Below are 17,451 nucleotides of genomic sequence, written 5' to 3'. Positions count from 1 at the left end.
AACACACCAAGATCTCTGCCTGTGTGCAAACTGTGTTCACACTGGGGAGGCAGATAATAAGCAAAAATAACGACAAATTATATATTATGTTAAAAGGTGGAACATGTTTTAGAAACATGAAAAAGCAGAGTAAGGACAGTTGTGGGGTACAGTTTTAAAAGGGGCAGTCTTCACATGATGACATATAAGCAGTGACATGAGGGTGAGTATTGACTTGGATGAATTTATTCTTGGTAGGGTTTATGAAGTTATGTTTGTGACTTTTCTCATGTTTCCGTGCACCTGGCCATGACCTGGAAATTTGCAGTGGTCAAGGCCTGGTTCTCAAATTAATCTCAGTGGCAGAGCACCTGTAAGTCAGGCTGTGCTTTGTAGACCATGAACTGTTGATATACTTAATTCCATCTTACCAACCAAGCACAGTTTTGTTAGATAAAATGTGTCTTTTACAGTCATACATTATCAAGTGGGTTTCACAGACATGTGTACAAAATGACAACCCTCCCCCAGAAGCCATTCTATATATAAGATGCTTACTGTTTTTTATTTTTTTTTCATTAATACTCACTATTGTATGTTTTATCATCTTTTAGCACTTGCTGGTAGACACTGGGTAGCAGGCACCATAGATTTAAGAAAAGTTGTGGAAAGAAAACCTAAAATTGTAAAAACCTGCCCTTTTAACTTCATTTTACTGCCTACCAACCAGGAAAAAACAGCCACTCTGATTTTATTTTCTCGGCAGAACATCTCAGCTGTCTTCAGTGGTGCAGAGCTTAAGAACCGCTCTTAAAGAGTATTATCAGACATGAATTCGAAGTCCTGCAGACTCTTACATTTCCTCTTAAGTTCCTCAGGAATCTCAGAGAAGGATTTGTAGCCGAATAACTGTATGCATACTTTTTGCCAGGCAGGTGGGGAGCCAGGATTTCTACCAAAAGGGATTGAGGAGATTCACAGATACTCTGTCTTAACAAAGGAGCAGGATGGTTAGGGAGAGGAAACCAGAGAGACTCAGCCCGAGAGAGATTTGGGAGACAAGGATGCCATGGTTTTCATTTTACTATTAGAACCTAAAATAGCAGTATCTAATTGTACCCTTTTTTCTTAGTCCTTGCGCGTTGCTTGGCTCATGATGGTTCTAAATAAATCTTGAATTGATGTTTCCACTCATTACTTGTTCTATCAGAATGAGATCCACAGAACCTAGCACATGGTGTTTCTGCCTACCAGTTTTAGCTTCATCTTCCCCCACCCCCCTTCATCATTGCCCCCCTGCTAAACCTCCCACCTCGGCCCTCTTACTACAGACAGAAATTAAAAACAGGTTGTAGTTCTCACTGAGAACTCATTCTTTTTGACCCCAGGGCACCACTTATTTTCCTTACCAGTAATGAATTCAAAGGATCGTAACTTCCAGTGGACCTTCTCTTAAATAGCTTTTCATTCAGGTTAATGTCAAGTCTTTGTATGCCGTGTCTCTGTTTTACTTCTGCTATCGTCCTGCTGGTTTATCTCATAGATAGGGAGATATTATTCAATGCCTGCAAATATGTGTGGTTCCTGAAAAAGCTTTATGAGATTTGGATCTTTGTGAACTAAAAACAATAACCACCTGGCTTCAATCTGCTGTCCAGAGGGACATATTGTGTGTATAAAAACATGAAACACTGAGATCTAAATCTGCTTCAGTGGTAAGCAGAACTGAGTTATGTGGGTTCAGCATTCCGAGATGCCAGCTTCACATGGCACTGGAGCTGGGGAAGCCTAACCTTGTGGTTGCAAGGTTATCAAGAAATGAGAGGAGGGGTGTCGGAAGGAACAACTTGTTCATCTTTAAAGGGTATCACACAGATAACAAGTGATGGAATAGAACTGAACCTCAGGGACACAGCCTTGTAGTTTAGAGGAAAATGTCCTAAAAATTACGGGTAACCATCAGGATGATATTCAGTTTAGTAAACTGACTCTAGCCATCAAAGCACCAGCGGGACTTTTCCCATTTTTACTTGGCTTCTTTAGTTGATTACCATGCCTTTCCTTTTCAGAGTGTTGTCCGCTGCCTGTGGCATCCAAAGCTGAACCAGATCATGGTAGGAACTGGAAATGGATTGGCTAAAGTGTATTATGACCCCAACAAGAGTCAGAGGTATTTCATAAGTCTTGCCTGTTTTAGATGGATGACAACAACTGGGGGGAGGGTTTCTTTTCCTACCCTGCTTTTACTTATTGCCCCCTTTGATGGGGATCCACCCTTTTAGAAAATGCAGCTGGCACAGAGTAAAGCCTCAAACTCCTGGTATTGTACTTTAAAGAGGATTTGGATATTGCCCTTGATCCATACAGAATTCAAAGTGAAAGTTTCCTGGGGATTTGCAGTCCTTTAGCTGAAATGTTGAGTGCAAAGGGGGGAAAAGTCCTGCCCACTTTGCATACCACCCTGGACATGGCATTAGCTGTGATACATGTAGGGGATTAACAAAGCAGGGAACTCACCCCTCACAGGAAATGGAAACAGCTAGTCTGTTTTGTTCCCTTTCTGTTTGGGCTTTTATCAGGTAGCAGTTTGGATGTGTGGGGTTGTTCTCTGCCAGCAGAAGGGGACAGCACAAATTCTTTCCTCTTCAATCCCATGCCCACCCCAAATGTCAGACTTAAATATACCAATGTGTTTCAAAAGTCCGAAAACTTCACTGGAGGCTCAACCAGTTCCTCAATTATGTTCATTTTCTTTGGGCACAAAGGCGGACATTTGTCACCACCCCCAAAAAAAGGATGGTTTTGTTTGTCTCTGTTAAGGTACGATGCTTGGTTAGCTCTTTCTTTAGAGGGAGCCTTGCTCAGCTAGTATTAAAAGTTCACATGCTAAATTCTTTGGGGTCCCCCATAAACCTATTTTGGGTCCCACATCCTTTTTGAGGAAAGGAAACTCATCCTCTGTTAATGAATATTCATTGCTATAATTTGTTTGGGTAGAAATAGAAGCAGACAGTCGGTCTTCCCTTGGAACTTTGTGCACTAGCATTGGAACCCTTGCCCTGTAAAATAAAGTTTTTATTGTGTTTAAGAACAAATAGGATTTTGTTTGTTTTTTAATAAAGGAATTGAAAATGCTAATGTAATTAGAATGAGAGAGAGACAGTCTGTTTCATTTGAGAAAATGATGAGCCCCATTTGATAGCACCCATTTGGAAGCTTCTATGTGTGGAATCTTTAAGAAATTTTTTTATTTGTATTTGCTTCCTGAGAGGGATAGCTCATTATTGCTAAGGAAGAAGTGAAATGTCCTAATCAAACTTTTGGTTAACCCCACACATTCTTGGGCAGTAGCCCCGTGACAACACTGCCAAGCCAACTCAGTTCCAGACACTCGTACTCTTACATTAGAGATGTGGACGAATGCCACTTGGGGTGTAGACCACCCAGGTTGCTTTCATATGAGACATAAACTAATATTTGAACCGTGTGACCTTCAGGGTGAAAAGACTGGTTAATTTTACTTGTATCTCTTTCACTTACATCTTTGGGTTATTTCTATAGATTTTTTAAACTACTGTTCTGTTGCCTGATTACCTCTCCAACCCTTTCCTTCAGTGGTAACCACTGACTGACAGACTTGCTTTCCCATAAATTTAATCCCTTATCACCAAGGCCCCATCTTTTGCCATCCCTTAGAAAGTCAAGGACATGGCGAGATGGTGTGCACAGAGTGTGTTCCTGAAAGTATCTAATGTTTTTGACATGACTTTCTGTTTGTAAGACCAAGTAAAGAAAATAATGTGCTCTTACCCGCCCCAGGGGAGCAAAATTATGTGTGGTTAAAACCCAGCGGAAGGCGAAACAAGCCGAGACTCTAACCCAGGACTACATCATCACCCGTAAGTTGTTAGCATGGTCTCTCCATCGTCTTCTCTCTCTCTACTACTGTAATGTGGTGTTGATCTCATGGCTTTAGAGACAGAAAAAGTTTTCACAGTCCAGGCATATATTACAAAGTATCATGTGGACAGAACTGCGAGTCATGTAACAGCTAACTGCTTTAGCTTCTGTGACTCATCACAGAGACAGGGTAATTTCATGTAACTTTCAACCCAAAAGGGAAAAGCCTATTTGAGCCTAATGCATTACTCCATAGCAGCCTTTTAAAGAATAACAATCTGTTCTAAGAATAAACAAGAAAGAGTGCTGGCCTTGGAATCAGGAGACCTGGATTTGTCCAGTTCTACTACTGACTTGCAGTATGATGTTGAACAACTGAACGTTATCAGGACAGTGAGGAGACTAGGCAAAGGGTCTCCGTCAGCTCCCTCTGAGACTCTGTGACCATGTGATAGATCCAGAGACATTTAGATACAAAATGAACTACTGTGGGCACCAGAAATCTTACCAGAATAAGTAGCTTCTGTCCGGTTTGTCACACAACCTTGTTAATCTGACAGATTTGTCTTTCCCAGAGCCACAGCCTCAGATCTGTCACCACTAGTGTCTAGGAAGGACGTCTTGGATGCAGTAGCAATTGTGATGAGCTGATGCTCTGTGGACTTTACCGGGGTCTCCATCTAAAGCCCAGGGGGCGCTGTTCTGCTGGGTTTTCTCTCTGGTGGTGGGTCTCCTGTAAGACCAAGTCCCTTGGAACTTACGATCAGTAAGGAGATCCCATGGCACTTTTTGCAAGAGTAGAAGTGTTAAAGTCGGTGTCACAACCAGTCTAGCTCATGTAATTACACGCGGCCTACTTAAATTCCTCCAGTCGTTTGAAGTGAAAAGCTATTTTTCCCCCTCCTAAAAATACTGTTGTGTCGTGTTGCCCAACAGAGTGACTAGTGACTGTGTTTCTCAGCTCCCCTGACTCAAGGCAGGCATGTTTTACTGGTGAGGGAGATGGCCCTGACCCCAGCTGGTGGTAGGGGTAGGGGGATACTAGAAGAATTTTTTAGGTATTTTAGACATTTCTGTCATTCATATTATAAATTCCCTTTGAACGTCTATTAACCCATTACCTTCTCTTCCCCACTCCCGTGGAAAAATTTTTTTCTATTTTAAAAGAGGTTTTACTCAGCATGTAAGGATCCAAAGAAATAATTCTGGTATATTTTTTGGTCAAGAAAAAGATCATTACTTAACTTTCCCCCCGATAACCCTCTTGCTGTCCCGCAGAATATCACTGTTACCCTTTTACATTTATATACTGTTTTATATTATGAAATTTAATTCTGACATTGAGTGAGCAACCAATAGCAATGGGACAAATACTACTTTGATTCTTATTCTTTTGTTTTGTCCACCATATAGAAGTAGGGAAAAGTCCCCATCAAGTCACCATGCCAGGAGATTCAGGCACCTCCATGCATTCAAGGCAACCTTTATCCCACTTAGTGGGCTAAGTGCTCCTCCCTTCCGGTTACTCAGTGTTGTCAACTCCTCCTGAGAGGTGGTCACATTTCAGAAACGTGTGAAGTGATTCCAGTGTTTATGAGGCATCTAAGGAAACTTCAGGGCTGACAGGCAAGCTGTTGGCATTATTCATATTTGGGTCCTACAAGAAAAAATAAGCAGTCCCATTAAGTGTTTCTTTTCAAAACCACAGAAATTAAGTTTAACTGCTACCCGTGGCTTGGGAGATGGGGAGCCTCACTGGTGTCTCCATGACAGTATTTGACAGTATTTCCTGAGTGGCGTTAGTTGCCAGCAGAGGTGAACAATGAGTCTGGTCTCAAACAAAATTGGCTAATTGGTTACATTAAGACTGTCTTTTATTATTAGATGAAGGCTGTCATTATGACTTCCATGTCATCTTTTAGTTAGTCATGCTTCAGCTATGTTTTGGGATGGAAGGGTTATTATTATAATAAAATTTTTCAATTGTGACTTCTCGTAGCTCATGCCTTGCCTATGTTCCGTGAGCCCCGCCAACGGAGTACAAGGAAACAGCTGGAGAAGGACAGACTGGATCCCCTGAAGTCTCATAAACCTGAACCTCCTGTAGCGGGCCCAGGTGACTGTGGTCTAACCTGTGATCTGCAGAGGGGGGTGAGGGGCCGGGTGGGGTCACTGGTATAGAATTGGAAAGATGCTTTCTGCCTGGATGCTGCTTTGTCTTCAGAGAGATTTTACCACATGGTGGTTTTTAGACATTTTCTTTTTAGCAACTTTTTGTTTAAAGATCTGATGCAGAATCCTGATGCATAAGACTGATAAAAATGGAGAGGAAGCCTAGAGCCCTCTCTGCTTGCTGTCTAACTTGAGCTCTTTTAGGTGACCTTGGTAGTACTTTGGGGCTCCTAGAACCTGGTGATAAAACCACTGCTCTCAATATTGGCTTCATATACAACATTTGGGTACTAGAATCCAGACTGGATTAGGTTTCACACAAGGCAAAAAGTTACAATCATTGAGTTCTTTGTTGATATAATGGAGCTGCCCATTCCCCTACAAGATGAATAAAGGTCCTTAGAGTTTTTACGAAAATAGGTACCAGAAGAAAGCAAGACAGCGTTGGCTATCATGAACACATGCCTCTACTGGAATCCCATTTTACTAGCTATCGCTTGTGTGGTTTCCCTTGTCTTAGGCTCCTAAGCCTATATATAGCTTTTAACTTGTTCATTCATCTTGAACCTCAGCTGTGGGCCTACATCTGTTTGGCCTGCACCTTCAGCTTTGGAAACATTTCACATCTCTATCTTAACTTTTTTTTGTTTTCATTTTCCCTGCCACCATTCTAATCAAAGTTCCCAAGTAGTATTCTTACATGGATTATTGAAAAGCCCTTCTAACTAGGCATCTTATCTCAAGTCAGTCTCTCTCTCTGCTCCCCACCCTGCCTCCATCCATCTTATACACAGCTTTTATTTACAATTTCTCTGGCTTTCTTTTTTTTCTTTTTAAAAAATTTTTTTTTAAGTTTATTTATTTTGAGAGAGACAGAGACAGCGTGAGCTGTCAGCGCAGAGCCTGATGCAGGGCTTGAACTCATGAAACCATGAGATCATGACCTGAACCAAAGCCAGGTGCTTAACCAACTGAGCCACCCCAGCGCCCCAACTCCTCTGGCTTTCATGTTGCTACTGCCCCCAAATTTCTTAAGCTTCCCACTTCCATTTGCATTTTCAGAGAATCAAGGTTCTCCTTAGTGTACTCAAACTCACTTCTGAGCATTCCACCTCACTTCTCTCCTACTCTGATCTTCTGATACGACTGACTATTGGTTCATTTCTGCCTGCAAATGCCCATTGATTGAATTGTCCTCTTTCTATACTTTTGTACTTAAGCCATTCTGCTCACTCAAAGTGACCTCTGCCTTCTGAGCTTTCGCAAATTGGATCTACCTCTTCCCAAAGACCTCCCCAACCACCTCAGCCTGAAGAGCTCTCTCCTTCCTCTAAGTACCGTAATAGTTACTGGCCACACAAATCCTTTCCCAATGAATTCTTTCCTGCCTTATTTAGTCTCTTATTTTGATTTATAGAATTAATTTTTTAGCACAGTTTGGCTCTTCATGCGTTTTTGTTTTGTTTTGTTTTTTAATTTTTCCTAAAATGTCATACATTTTTGAGTACCAGGCACCAGGCTAGCTGTTAAGGATCTAGCAGATCTTAACAAATCCCTGCCCTTACAGAGCTTTCTGTCTACTGGAGCAGTTCTAGCACCATAAAATAACGTGAATCAGTGTATTCAACTTACTTGTTTTCTCTCCTACAAGGTACCTGGAAGATGGCAAGCCCTAAGATGTGTTTGTTTAAGGCTAAAATAGTGTCTAACAAATATTGGTTATTTTTATTAATTGAATTTCAAATGTTCATGCCTGAGGAATGTTTTTAAGGCATATTCATGGCAAAGTATTTGTAATTCCTGCTGCATTAGTATCACTATGTAAGTTAAACAGCTAAAACACGTCGAAAAAATATCTCTTTCTATTTAAAAATGTTATGGGAAAGTTAAGGTTTGGTGATTTCCTACTTTGGTTGTGAAAGCTGAAAGGATGATACTGAAGTATTCTTGAGATCTGTGCTCCTCAAACCAAGGTCTGAAGAAGCCCCAGAGTGCTCCAAACCTTGATTCCATAGGGGATGCCAAAAATCGGGTAAATGTGAAGTTCTGGCCTCACTCTGTTACTCATGTAACCAGCCACCTTGGAAGCCAGGACTGAAGGATTCTCAGCCTTTTCAGATAAGTACAGTGTATACAAGGTATACATATATACTGTCATGCTCATTCCATTATCTGATTGGTTTTTTTCCTTTGAAACAGGTCGTGGTGGCCGGGTTGGAACCCATGGGGGCACTCTGTCATCATACATTGTGAAGAACATTGCTTTGGACAAAACTGATGACAGCAATCCCCGGGAAGCCATTTTGCGGCATGCTAAAGCAGCCGAAGACAACCCATATTGGGTTTCTCCAGCATATTCTAAGTAAGAAAACAACCCTTTAAAATAAGAAAAATTATTATGTTTAATGAATAGGAAAGAATGTAACAATGGCTGCTTTGAGGTTCTAACTCTCCATTTCTTGTTCTATTCTTGAGCATGAAAAATAAGCCAGGTACTCATAGTCCTGAACCTAGGCATTTGTTTATATCTTAGGACTCTTAAAATGGTAAAAAAAAAAAAAAAAATTAATCTTTATTTATTTTTGAGAGAGAGAGAGGCGGAGTGCAAGTGGGGGAGGAACAGAAAGAGAGGAAGACACAGTATCTGAATCAGGCTCCAGGCTCCAAGCTGTCAGCACAGAGCCTGACATGGGGCTTGAACCCATGAACTGTGAGATCATGACCTGAGCCAAAGTCAGACACTTAGCCAACTGAGCCACCCAGACGCCCCTAAAATGGTGAATTTTTAAAGTAGGTCAGTTTCATCAGTTTTAGCCCAGTGGAAACCCATTGTATGAAGCCCATTCTATCTATGACTAAAAAAAGGAAAATCACCATATGCATTATCTTAGTTGAAGAGAGTTAAAAGCAAATGAAGGGGAGCAGTCTGTAGGTCTGTCATTAAGGACTTCTTTTATTTGCAGAACTATGTACGTAACACGTACATAGACAGAGTAGAGCCTGCCTGCTCAGATTCCCTGAAATAGCTCAACATGGATGAACTTGTAGTGTTTCTTAAAGCCACTAAAACAGATAAATTTACACAAAAGAAAGGTAGTATTGTAGAATTTTGGATTCTTAATTTTTCATTTTAAACTAATTTTAGACTTACAGAAAAATTGCAAAGAGCTCATGTACACTCTTCACCCAACTTACCCTAATGTTAACACCTTACATAACCACAGTACAACTATTTAGCAATTAGAATTAACTAGAAAAATTAATATTGGTACAATATTATTGATGAAGCAACAGACCTTACTTGATTTTCCCCAGTTTATCCACTGATATTCTTTCTCTCTCTAGGGATCCTGTCAGGGGTCCCATATCACCATATTACATTTAGTTGTTTCTCCCTAGTCTCATCCAGTCTTTTTTTTTTTTTTTCTAAAGTTTATTTATTTGTTTTGAGAGAGTTGGGTAGAGGGGCAGAGAGGGAGGGACAGAGAGAATCCCGAGGAGGTTCCACACTGTCAGCCCAGAGCCTGACTCGGGGCTCTATCTCATAAACCGCAAGATCAAACTCCGAGCTGATTTCAAAAGTCAGTTGCTTAACCAGCTGAGCCACCCAGGTGCCCCTAGTCTCATCCAGTCTTTACGGTTTCTCAGTCTTTCTTGTCCTTCATGACCTTGACACTTTTGGTGAACACTGGTCTGTTATTTTGTACATTTTGTCTCTCAGTTTAGATTTGTCTGATATTTCACACAATTGGAATGAAACTGTGTATTTTAGGCAAACATAATACAGGGCTGATGTTGTATCCCTTTGGGTTCATCATATCAAGAATGTCATGTCAGTATGTCTTATCGGTGGTGAGGTTGACCTTGGTCACCTGGTTAAGGTGATATCTGCCAAGTTTCTCCACTGTAAGTTACTGTCATTATTTTGAGTTAATAAATTATTTGGGGGTGATATTTTACAGCTCTGAAAATCCTGCCCCTCTTTAAACTTTGGCTCTCTAATTTTATTATCCGTGGGTAGATTTGCCTGCAGTAGTTATTACTGTGGTGTTTGCCTAATGGTGATTTTCTATTTCCCTGTTTCTTCCACATTTATTAATTGGAATTCTACTAAGAGGAAGAATTGTCCCTTCTCCCACATTTACTTATTTTTCAAGTATTTTTTGTATCAGTGTGGATTTCAAAATACTTTATGGGTTAAAATTCAGTACTATCATTATTTAGGTTTTTGCTCAAATTGTTCCAACTTTGGCTAAAAGAATCTCCTTCAGAATAACTCCTGTCCTCTTTTGACAGATCCCTGTATTTTTTTGAGCACTTCCTTACTCTCTGATACCACAAGATGTGCCACAGTTCCTCTTTGTTTTTCTTGCCCATAGCCTGCCTCACTCAGTCTCTTCCCCCACCCACCTCTGCAGGTAATTAATCTCTTTAGTTTCTGCCCTATCTTTTCCGTAGGTCTCTTGCACAAACGAACAGATTTGTGAGTATTTTCTTACACCCTCTCCTTTCTCACATGAAGGGTAGCATAATATAAGTACCCTTTTGGGCTCTGCTGTTTTTCACTTAGGATTATGCCCTGGAGATCACTCTACATTGGTTCCCAGAGCTCCTTCTCATTTTTCCACAGCTGCATAGTGCTCCAGTGTAGGGAGGCACATAGTTTATTCAGCTATCTCCTATGAGTGGGTATTTAGGGTGTTCCAGTATTTTGCAATTTCTAACAGAGCTACATTAAATAAACTTGGCCATATGTATTTTTGTATTGCTGGAGGTATAGTCAGGTTTTTTTCTTGGTGTCTTTATATACTATTAAAGTTTTCTCTTAAATTATGAGAAAGCTGGACACTGATCACTTTTCAAAACATTACTGTGCTGGAAAAGAATCACTTATAAACCAAATCAGTGTACGTGTTATGGCAATATAAGGTCCCTATCTGCTAATCATTATGAGCTACTTTGCATAAAAGAAAAAACACATTGTTTTAGCTTGGATTTCTTAAACTGATAAGAACAGATACTACACTTGATCTTAGCCAAAAGAAGCAATAGCTTGGGTTTCTTAGAAGCAGACCTGAGAAAAAGATTCATATAAAGGTGATTTATTAGGAAGCGTCCATAGAGAAAACCAGGAGGAGAGTGGAGAACTGTAATGAAACCAAGTAAGGGAGTATCAAGCACAGTTTCAAGGGGGTCACTTTGGCTCGCTCTGCAGGGTAACCCTGGAGACCCTGGTCAGAGGCATGGTAACTGGAGTATTTATACCCCAGTATCTATTGGTTATTGCTAATGGCTGCAGGTGGGGTTGGGGGGAGACATTCCCATGTACTTCCAGCTTTCCAGGGCTTTAGCAACCTGCTGATAGCCCTCTGACAAAGACAGGTGCTGCTGTTGTGAGTGAAAGCACCCTACACAAAAATGCTAAAGAGATTTGAGGGCCTTTGGGGGTGTGTGGGGGGGGAGCACTGCATCCTCTGCTGTACATGTTGTAGCAGAACAGACCTTACTGTGGCATGTCAGTGGTGGTGGTTCACAGTGTGTACTAATAACCAGACAGTACAGATGGAACATCTCTGAACCATTAGTTGGATAATATTACAGCAGCTAAGAGGGTCATATCAAGGCTGGCCAACTAAATAGTGCACACTTAGCTGCCTTTTGTATAGAATTTGTATGTGTATAAGCTAATGTATGTCAACGCCTCATTGGCAGTCAGATAAGCTTGTAGATTGTGCCTCTGTTGACACTCGGTTTTTAATGGGGTCATTATTTTCTATTACTATTAGGGTTTTTTTTATACTTAAAGAAACTTGTTTAGAAACATACAAAAAAATTAACTGAGGAGAGAGGAATAAACAGAGCCATTTTTTAAAATTTGCTAAACATAGTGAGCATCATTTGGAGAAAAATTTGGCACTATCTATACAAATTTAAAATGCAAATACCCTTTGACTTGGCAATTGTATTTCAGGAAGTTTTGCACAAGTGGGCAAATGTGTATGTCCAAAGATATTAAGCTCAGTATTGTGTAGGAAAGCAAAAGACTGAAAACAATGTAAATGTCCTTCAATGGGGTATTGTTTTAGAAAAGTATAGCCTATCCATACAATGAAAGATATCAAGAAAGTATAAAGAATGGGCTAGATATATATGTGGATGGATGTGGCCTAATCTCCTAAGTACAAAACCAACCTGCAAGCAAAAACAGAAACCAGCTTATAAAACATGATGTCTACCTGTGTTTTTAAGCAGTGGATGTATCTATATACATATCTGTTCATCTATACCTGGACTCCCTCTGGGAGGAGAGCCAAGAAATGGAGGTGGTAGGTATGTTTTAAGTAGTGAACAAAGGAACAGGAATGGGGTTGTGTGTGTGAAAGTGAAAGGGGCCTTCGCAGTTCCATAGTCTGCCTGTTAGCACTGCTGGAAAGTTTTGTTCATTATGTGCATGTATTACCTAAACTCTCAGACATGAAAATTACATACAACATTAAAGTTAGATCCTTCATCAAAGTAATTAGCTGTTAGAAGTTAGAACAATAACCTGGAAATTCTAAGGCCAGCTCCCTGGCCTTGGTTCTAGCAAGGACTTACTATCCAGTAGGTTCTAAAAGGTATCTTCTCAGTGTCTCATTCTCTTCAATAGTAAGTAAGATCTTTGACACCCTCCTATAAATTATACATTGTTAATATCACCCAATAATCAGCGGTCAGTATTAGTTCAACATTTATAGAGATACCTCAGTAATTTACTTTGTGTGTAAACACACACAAACCTATTTGGAGCAGTGTGCTATCAAATTTATTTTAATGTAGTCACCTTTAGGAATTTTTTCCTTCTTGGGTTTTGTTTTAGTTAGGAAGGCTTCCCATCTAAGGTAATTCTTCAGATTCTCCCATCTTTCTATTTCACCATTTTTAAAATTATTTTTTAGAGTTAAATTTCTGTTCACCTGAAATTATTTTAGTGAAGGGAGTGAGGAAGGTATATTTGTATACTGTGGCCACTGTAACAAATTACCACAAACTTGGTGGCCTGAAAAACAGAACTTAATTCTCTCACGGTTCTGCAGGCCGGAAGTGTGAAATCAAGGTGTCACCAGAGCCGCATTCCATACAGAGGCTCTAGGGGAAAATTTGTTCCCTGCCTCTGCTAGCTTCTGGAGGCTGCCTGCTAGGTGGGCTTGTAGCCACATTGCCCCAGTCTCTTCTCCATCTTGGCAATGCCTTGTGCTTTGTGTTGGTTTCCTCTTCTGTCTTACAAGGATACCTCTGATGTCATTTGGGGCCCACCCAAGATGATCCAGGACCATCTCCTCATCTTAAAGTCCTTAATCACATCTGCAAAGACCTTTTTTTCCAAATAAGGTAATATTCACAGCTCCCAGGGATTTAAGGTGGATATTTTGGGAGGGACTATTTTTCCAGCCTACAACAGCAGAGCTCCAGTTTAATTTTTTCCTCTTGGTTAGCCAGTTGCTGTAACACTTTTTAGTTGGATGATCTAGTTTTCCTCATTGAATTGAAATCACATCGTTACACACACTGCACTTACATATGAATTTTAGCCAATTTATGGGCTCTCTCTTCTGTTCTATTAATTGGTCTGTTCAAGTAGCAGCACCAAACTTTTCATTGTTGTAGGCCTTCCTACATTATTCTTCTCATTATTCTTCTTAGTAAAAATTTTCTATTTTTATAGGTATCCATGACTTTAAGTTATCTAGGAAACACCTCCCCCCACCTCAATTCTTGGTAATATTTTTACTGGAATTGAGTTATATTATATATTAATTTAGATAGTTTTACAATATTGGTTCTTTTTAAAAAAATTTTTTTTAATGTTTATTTCTGAGACAGACAGAACAAGAGTGGGGGAGGGGCAGAGGGAGAGGGAGACACAGAATCTGAAGCAGGCTCCAGGCTCTGAGCTGTCAGCACAGAGCCCGACGTGGGACTCGAACTCACAGACTGAGAGATCATGACCTGAGCTGAAGTCGGTCGCTCAACTGACTGAGCCACCCAGGCACCCCTACAATATTGGTTCTTTTAAACCAAGAGCAGGGTATGTCTTTCTATTTAGTCACATCTCTTTACCTCTTAGTAGTATTTTTAAGTTTTCTTTAAATAGATCTTTCACATTTTTATGCCATTGTAAAAAGAATCTTTTCTTCTGCTGAATTTATGACTCCTCTGTATATATTTTGAATATTAACCCCTTATTGGATAGGTTATTTGCAAATATCTTCTATTTGGTAGGTTGTCATTTAGTTTTGTTGATGGTTTCCTTTGCTGTGTAGAAGCATTTTATTTTGATGGAGTCCCACATGTTTATTTTTGCTTTTGTTCTCTTGCCTTAGGAGACATATCTAGAAAAATGTTACAACTGATGTCACAGAAATTATTGCCAGTGCTCTCTTCTAGGATTTTTGTGGTTTTGGGTCTCACATTTAGGTCTTTAATCTATTTTGAGGGGTGTGTATGTGTGTGTGTGGTGTGCAGAAAGTGGTCCAATTTCATTTTTTTGCCTGTAGCTATCCAGTTTTTCCAACACCATTTATTGAAGACACTGTCTTTTCCCCACTGTGTATTCTTGCCTCATTTGCTACAGATTAATTGAGCATTGAAGTGCGGGTTTATTTCTGGGCTCTCTAGTCTGTTCCATTGAACTATGTGTCTATTTTTGTGCCAGTGCCATGGTGTTTTGATTACTACAGCTTTGTGGTATATCTTAAGATCTGGTGTTCTGATACCTCTATCTTTGTTCTTTTTTCTCAGGATTGCTTTGGATATTCGGGGTCTTTGTGGTTCCATACAAATTTTGAGATTATTTGTTCTAGATTTGTAAAAAATATTGTTGGTATTTTGATAGGGATTACATTGTATCTGTAGATTGCTTTGGGTAATATGGACATTTTAATAATGTTTGTTCTTCTAATCCATGAGCATGGAATATCTTTCCATTTGTTTGTGTCATCTTCAATTTCTTTCATCATTGTTTTATAGTTTTCAGAGTACATTCTTTCACCTCTTTGGTTAAGTTTATTTCTAGGTATATTCTTTTTGGTGCAATTGTAAGTGTTATTTTCTTAATTTCTCTTTCTGGCACTTTATTTATTTGTGTATAGAAATACTAACAGCTTATGGAGATTAATTTTGTGTACTGCAACTTTACTGAATTCATTTATTACTTCTAATATGTTTTTGGTGGAGTCTTTAGGATTTTTTATGTGTAGTATAATGTCATCTGCTAATGGTGATGGTTTAACTTCTTCTTTACCACCATGGATGCCTCATTTCTTTTTCTCGTCTGATTGTTGTGGCTTGGACGTTAGTATTATGTTGGATAAAAGTGGCAAGAGTGGGGGTGCCTGGGTGGCTTGGTCGTTTAAGCGTCCGACTTCGGCTCAGGTCATGATCTCACAGCCCCCGCGTCGGGCTCTTTGCTGACAGCTCAGAGCCTGGAGCCTGTTTCAGATTCTGTGTCTCCCTCTCTCTCTGCCCCTCCCCTGTTCATGCTCTGTCTCTCTCTGTCTCAAAAATAAAATAAAAAACGTAAAAAAAAAAAAGTGGCAAGAGTAGACATCCTCGTCTTATTCCTGATCTTAGAAGGCTCTCAGTTTTCATCATTGAGTGTGATGTTAGCTGTGGGTTTTCATATATGGCCTTTATAATGTTGAGGTATATTCTCTCTAATCCTACTTGGTTGAAAGTTTTTATTATGAATAGATGTTTCCCAATTTAAGTTATCTAATGTATTGACTAATAGTGCCAGAACAATATTAAATAATATCATGGTTGCACACATCTTTTTCTTGAACTTTAACAGGAGTGACTCTATTAGGTTAAAATACCTAATTGGCCTTTTTGTAGGTGAAAAAAAGTCAAATATTGGCAATTTCATATTGTTCAATTTAACGATACATCTCCATGAAGCATAACTTTTGAAAACTCACACATGTAAGACATTAAGGATGAATCCATATCTTTCTCTTCCATTTATTTATTCAATAAAGATTTATTGAACACCTGTAATATGTCAGGTACTGTTCTAGGTTATGGGGATACAGTAATTTTTATGGAACTTATATTCAAGTAGGCAGAGACAGACACTAAATAAATCCATAAATTTTAGATGATAGTGCAAAGAATAAAACTAAAATAGAGATAAGAGGATGTAGCAAAAAGGGTGCTATATTTTAGCTATGGTGATTGGGGTAAAACCTCTGCTAAGTGATTTTTGACTTAAATGAAATGAGGGAGTAAGCCGTGTAGATATCCAAGGGAAGAGCATCCCATGCAAAGAAAACACCATACAAAGACCAGAGGTATGTTTATCTGAAAGAGATGCTGAATTTTATTGGATTTGTTTATTATATTTCTGTGGAAGTGATCATATGACTTTTATACTTTGATCAAGAAATACAATGAACTATATTACTGAATTTCCTCATATTAAATTATCCTTGTTTCTTTGGTATGACCCTAACATAGTTATGGTTTGTTCTTTGTCACGTGTCAAACTGGGTTCATAAAAATTTTGTATGCTTTTTCTATGTATACTCTCAGACTGTTCTGAATGCCATTAAATCTATCTACTCTGTAAAGAGTTGATAAAATTCACCTGTGAAAGTGTCAAAACCTGGTGCTTTTGTGGAGGAGAGGTTAAGTAGCAATTTCTTAATTTTTGGCTTTCTTTTCCATCCCCTCATGATAAATACTCTATTGGGATTTTCCTACTCTTCTGAGTCTGCTCAGTAATTAGTATTTTCTTGGGAAATCATTCATCCAGATTTTTAGTTTTAAATAGAATTAATTGAAGCAAAAGTTCTTTTTGTTTTTTGGTGACCGTTAACAAATGATACTTTCCTGCATTGTAGGTGACTTAGTTATATTTACAGTTGAATAATGTGCTAGTTTAAATATTAGCTCTGTAAAGTGGGGAGAACAGGTCATGTCTTTTACACTACATGTGAGGAGACTGAAGCTTGCAGTCGAGAGTGATTGTAGCTGGAGCCGCACTTCAGCTCTCTCTATCCCTAATCTCATGAGCTTTTCAGAGGACTGTGCTCTCTCTTGATATATACCCTTCTGCTGTTGTGTTTTGCTCCCATCTCCTTCCTTCCACCCAATTTTGTCACCTTCCATTTATTGCATGCTAACTAAGTTCATGGCACTGTCTGTGGCATGTGATTCGTTAGCCAGAATTGCAGTGCTATTTCTCCTGTGTTCACCTGCTAGAGTATACTGTTTACTGCCAAGTGGCAAAGTGTTCGAAGGGAAGCTAATATTTAAAAGGATCTTTTCGTAAAGGTCACTGTAATTGAGAATGTGTGTCTGGTTGTTTTTCTTCACTGCAATTGACTTCTGTCAGTGATGAAATGAAGATTTACTGTA

At 39.4% G+C, this 17,451-nt stretch overlaps 1 protein-coding gene across 2 annotated transcripts in view; it reads left to right on the top strand.

Annotated features, from left to right (window-relative positions):
* WDR70 (WD repeat domain 70) overlaps positions 1-17,451 on the top strand; it is a 295,765-nt gene that overhangs the window by 268,253 nt on the left and 10,061 nt on the right. For both annotated transcript variants that reach the window (XM_030331030.1, XM_030331039.1), the window contains 4 exons: positions 2,049-2,149; positions 3,799-3,878; positions 5,879-5,995; positions 8,251-8,413. In XM_030331030.1, coding sequence (XP_030186890.1) covers positions 2,049-2,149; positions 3,799-3,878; positions 5,879-5,995; positions 8,251-8,413 — 461 coding nt within the window. The remainder of the gene's footprint in view (positions 1-2,048; positions 2,150-3,798; positions 3,879-5,878; positions 5,996-8,250; positions 8,414-17,451) is intronic.

This window comes from Lynx canadensis, chromosome A1 (genome assembly GCF_007474595.2).
Source record: "Lynx canadensis isolate LIC74 chromosome A1, mLynCan4.pri.v2, whole genome shotgun sequence".
NCBI classification, from domain to species: Eukaryota; Metazoa; Chordata; class Mammalia; order Carnivora; family Felidae; genus Lynx; species Lynx canadensis.
Note: the sequence above shows the minus strand (reverse complement) of the source record. Positions and strands in the feature narration are given on the sequence as shown.